Here is a 5,665-nt window from a genome sequence, read left to right as displayed (position 1 = left end):
AAAAATATGATAGAACATATATAATAACAAGGGACAACGATCATATTTGAATTTAACATTTTCGAATAAGTGCAGATTTAGCTCTAGTGTACGAAATGGTACGAATTTAATCATAATGATGTCAAGAAAGATCAATTGTATCTAAATCTAGTGAAAATCTGAACGCACATGTTTATCAGTTATTTGACTGTTATATCATACTTTCTAAACAACTTTGTCAATAAAATGAAGCAGTTTCATATATTTTTTATTGGTTACATGTAACTATATTAGTAACACATTAAACATTTTAGATACTTTGATAATTTTATTTTTGGCAATCAACTTATATATGGCAAACTTGGTTGTTAGTATTTTAATAGGTTTATTTTGTAACTAGGTTAGTAACACTAAATATCCTAGATATATAATTGATGTTTTGAAGATCCGATGTGATAGTTAAATAACAGTCGAACTACCATTTTTAAATTTTCAGTAACGTATGGTTAAATTGATCTTGTTTGAAAATATTAGTGCTAAGTTTGGATCCTGATATTTACAGCCCTAAGGGCGGTAAATAATAATAATAGTAAGGCTTAATAGGCACCCAACCCCCTAAACTTGTAACTTTTTTTCACCTGGCCCTCTCAACTTAGGGGACAACCTCTCAACTTCCTCAACTCTCTAAAAACATCACATACAGCCCCTTACACCCATATGTTCGGTCAAAATATTGACCCGTATAGAAAACGCGTTTGACTGTTGACCACATCAATGCCACGTGTCACTTTTTTATTAAATTTTTCCAAGTGATTTCATCTCGACGTCTACTACCGCCAACCTCAGCACCTCGATAAGGCTGCGATGACAAACAGCGACAACACCTCGCATACAATAATCACTTGGAAAAATTTAATAAAAAAAAATGACACGTGGCATTGGTGTGGTCAACAGTCAAACGCATTTTCTACACGGGTCAATATTTTGACCGAACATATGGGTGTAAGGGGCTGTATCTGATGTTTTTGGAAAATTGAGGGGGTTGAGAGGTTGTCCCCTAAGTTCAGGAGGCCAAATGAAAAAAAGTTACAAATTTAAGGAGTTAGGTGTCTATTAAGCCTAATAGTAATTTTAAACACTTATATTATTTCGTAGTTAGCTGTTCAACTCTAACCTATTACAAAAAATTACGTGTGAATTTTGTCTCAACCCGAAAATAACTTATTACATATTTGATAAAGCACTAACCCACTAAATTCGTATTATATTGTCCGATGGTGTACACAATTAGGGTTAAATACATGAATATCATAATTAAGTACAAAATTACAACTACGTCATATCACCAAACTTAATTTTTAATATATCATTATTTTCTATATATTATGATTTTAGACCATAATTTAAAAAATTTAGACTCCAATTCATAAATTATAAACACTAGAAAATATATTCTAAACTTCTAATTTATAAATTTTAATCCTTAAAATATATTAAAAGTACTGATTTTACTTGTTTGACCTAATCCAAAATTATAACTTGACATAGTTGTAAATAGTTTTTTAAACATGAATTTCTGTGTAATTTTCCCACACAAAATTACTCTTAATCAAGCCCAAAGAAAAGCAAAATAGTATTTTGCAGGCCCATTCATGTGAATGGGCCCTAAAGGCTTAATAGCCCAAACATAATAATACCAAAACACCAAATAACCTAAACTATGCAAAGTTTGAAATATACGTATCAATTTCGGAGTGTCGTATCAAAGTCGTGTTAAGTTATCAATATATTTCTTATGATTGGAGATGACATGAATGCAAGAAAAATACTCTCTCTATTTCGAATTAGTTGATGTTTGAGGATAGATTTTTAGTTTCAAATGCAAGAAAAATACTCTCTCTATTTCGAATTAATTGACATTTTAGGATAGATTTTTAGTTCACGTTTTGCAACATTCTCGATATATTAATTACTTTATATATGTAAATTACCTTTTATGCCATTAAATTTTGTACTCTTAATTCTTAATTCTCATAGTAGAGTAATTAATGAAGGGTAAGATAGTTAATATTCCCTCGCTAATCACAAACCTTAATCCCTCTAATCTCTCTAAACATCAAGTATTCCGAAACAGAGAGAGTAATAATTATATCGTATCAATCTAATTGTCTCTGTAAATCAAAGATTTTTAATTTCAAATTAGTTGACGTTTTGCAACATTCTAGATATATTAATTGCTTTATATATATAAATTACCTTTTATCCCATTCACATTTTGTTATCTTAATTCTCGCAATGGAGTAATTAATGAATGTCAACAAAGTTAATTTTCCCTCATTAATCACAAACCTTAATCCCTCTACAATCTCTCTAAACGTCAAGTATTCTGAAACAGAGAGAATAATAATCATGTCGTATCAATCGAATTATCTCCGTAAATCGAATTAGTTGGCGTTGATAGATTTTTAGTTTCCAATTAGTTTTAAATTAGTTGACGTTTTGCAACATTCTCGATACATTAATTGCTTTATATATGTAAATTGCCTTTTATGCCCTTTACATTTTATTCTCCTAATTCTTTCAGTGGAGTAACTAATGAGGGTAACAAAGTTAATATTCCATCATTAATCACAAACCTTAATCTCTCTAAATGCCAAGTATTCCAAAACAGAGGAAGTAACAAGCATATCGTATCAATCGAATTGTCTCCGTAAATCGTGTCATCCCGCATTCTAGTTTGAAGTTCAATCTTTTCAAATATCCCAAAATTACCAACAAAAACCAAACAACAACAACTTCAATGCTAAAAAAATAATCTTTTATTATTCCCATCTCAAATTTACAACTCATAAACAAATACTTTCTTACAAACACACAAAGCACCAATAATACTTTAAGCAAAGTATCAACATCTTTACATCCACCACTAATCATAGTGTTGATTCTGCAAATCCCACCAATTAAATCTTGATTACAAACATAATTAAAATCAAATTCCCCACTAACCCAAATCCCTAAATCTTCACCCTTAAGAGCCACTTCTTTAGGGCTATCTATGGCTCTATCTCTGGCTCTGTCTCTGGCTCTGGCTCTGGCTCTGGCTCTTACTGTGATCCAAGAGCCATCAAAACCCCAATTAGACTCATGGCTCACACATTGAGCCAATTTAAGAACCCTTTTTAATGGAGATTCATATGAACAAGAAGAAGATGAAGTTTTATGATCAAAATTCAGCTCAATTTCATGATTTGAATCCCAAATTCTTTGCTCTAACACACTTTTAGGAGTTCCCAAATTGAAATTGGGTGAAATTGGACAGCCATCAAACCCCCAATTAGACTCATGGTTCACACATTGAGCCAATTTAAGAACCCTTTTTAATGGAGTTTCAGATGAAGTTTTATGATCAAATTTCAGCTCTGAATCCCAAATTCTTTGTTCCAACACACTTTTAGGGGTTCCCAAATTGAAATTGGGTGAAATTGGAAACTCCTCTGTGATAAAAACATGGTTTAGAAGTTCACTAGCAGACCATCTTTCATTGGGGTTTTTTATCAAACACTTGGCGAGAAAATCTTTACCTTGGCTAGACATGAACACTGGAATTTCAGGGACTTTCTCAGAAAACCCAATTTGATAAATTGCAGAAACAGCATCTGCAACATTCTTCCATGGAGTTTCTCCGGTGGCCATTTCAATAATTGTACACCCAAGTGACCATAAATCAGAAGCAAACCCTTGGTACTCTCCCCGCGCAACCTCCGGCGCCATGTAAACCGGTGTCCCCGCGATTGAATTTCTCTCAGAAATTTCATCAAACACCTTCTTTGCACAACCTAAATCAGCAATCTTCGCACCTTGATCCGTGATCAAAATGTTCTGACTCTTAATATCACAATGCACAATTTCATTACAATGAAGATATTCTAATCCGATTAAGATATCTCTCGTGTATGATCTTATCATGGATTCCTCAATTACCCCTCCTCGCCGGCGAATTTCATCAATTAGAGTCCCTCCGCCTGCGTATTCCATGAAAATGTTGTAAAAAAACTTCCCGTTTTCTTCTGTAATCTCGTGCCCTTTGTAACCTACAATTTGGGGGAAATTCAAATTAGAGAGAAGCTTCTGTTCCTTCTGTAACAGCTCCGATTGACGAAGCTCGGCTGATTTAACCGCCAAAGTATGATCGGAGTTCTTGAAATTAGCTACACAGACGGTGGCTGTGGATCCACGGCCGATGATTTCGCCTCTAGTCCAGTCCATTTTGGGGGATTAGAAAGGATTCAAGATTGGAACTTTAATGGGGATTTTGGTCTGTTGGAGAAGAAGAAGAAGGGTATATATATATGTTTATATAGGTATATGGATATAAAGTGTATATAAGCAGCAGAGAATTGAAGTGTTATGGTTGGTTGTGATCTGTTTGGCGTTTGGCGCTTTTTAATTTAAAGAGGGAGAGAGAGAGAATGGACGGCGGCCGTTGAGTTTCTCTCTCTTAAGGAGAGGGTTACAGGTGGCGAAAGAGGGCTGGCTTAAAAGTTTCGTTTGTATGATTGGGGCGGTTGCTTTAACATGATGGGATTATTTATTTCACTAGTTAATTCTTTAATTTTAATTAATATGAAACACTTTTTTTAATTTGAACTTTTTCACTCGTAATAATAAGACATAATACTCATTTGGGTCCCTAAACTAAGGATTCAAAATCAATTAGAACCTTAAAGTATCAAAATCATCAATCGGGTCCCTAAACGAACAAAAAATCATCAATGGAGTCCCAATTTCAAACAAAAATCATCAATTGAGACCTCATCAAAAATCATTTGGTTGAACAGTTTCAGACCATATTCCCTAAACTCATTTTGAACCAACACAGAGATTATTACAGTCTATATTAAATAGTCACGGTTTCTGATTTTAGGATAGGATAAGAATTCAATTGATGATTTTTACTTAATTTAAGGATCTTAATTGATGATTTTGATAGTTTAGGGGATAATTGATTTTGAAGCTTTAGTTAAGATCCCAAATGGGTATAATGCCTAATGATAATAATAAATTAGAATGCCGTTTTATCCAAAATAATAATAATATAATAATAATAATAAACTAGAATGCCGTTAACTTGAATCATAGGGAAAAAATACTTTTTCTTTACGTTGTATGGTAGCTAATTTAAATATATATATATATTTAAATAATAGTTTGATTTTTGTTTTTTTTGTTTTTTTTTTTTTTTAGAAAATAGTTTGATAACTTTAATAAGACAACACCTCCATTAAGAACACTCCTTAATAGCATTATTATAAATATAATGGGGATATGTCGGAGGAGGAGTTTCCTCCGTCCAGGGCATCCGTCAAGAGGAGCCTATGAGTCCTTTCTTATTTGTTATTGCAATGGAAAGATTGACTCACCTTATCCAAGAAGCTGTCTGCACTGGGAATCTCCATCCTGTCTCCATCAATAAATTCTGTCCCACGATTACTCATTTGTTATTTGCAGATGATGTTATGATTTTTGTGGAAGGAAGTGAGGAGCAAATTGTAGTGATTATGGATATCCTTAATTGTTTTTGCTCTGCCTCTGGTCAGAAGATTAATATCCAAAAGTCTCGAATGTTATGTTCAAAAAACATGGATCCAAGAGTTTGCAAAAGGTTGAGCAATATTTCTGATATTCC

The 5,665-nt window shown here is 33.0% G+C and overlaps 1 protein-coding gene across 1 annotated transcript; it reads right to left on the bottom strand.

Moving 5' to 3' along the window:
• Nucleotides 1-2,625: 2,625 nt before the first annotated feature.
• LOC136233800 (mitogen-activated protein kinase kinase kinase 18-like) lies at nucleotides 2,626-4,421 on the bottom strand. The gene has a single exon (XM_066023488.1). The coding sequence runs from the start codon at nucleotides 4,243-4,245 to the stop codon at nucleotides 2,626-2,628; it is 1,620 nt and encodes a 539-aa protein (XP_065879560.1). The 5' UTR covers nucleotides 4,246-4,421.
• Between the last annotated feature and the right edge of the window lie 1,244 nt (nucleotides 4,422-5,665).

Source organism: Euphorbia lathyris, chromosome 6, assembly GCF_963576675.1.
Source record: "Euphorbia lathyris chromosome 6, ddEupLath1.1, whole genome shotgun sequence".
NCBI classification, from domain to species: domain Eukaryota; kingdom Viridiplantae; phylum Streptophyta; class Magnoliopsida; order Malpighiales; family Euphorbiaceae; genus Euphorbia; species Euphorbia lathyris.
The sequence above is the reverse complement of the archived record's forward strand: the minus strand, read 5'-3'. Positions and strand labels throughout refer to the sequence as shown.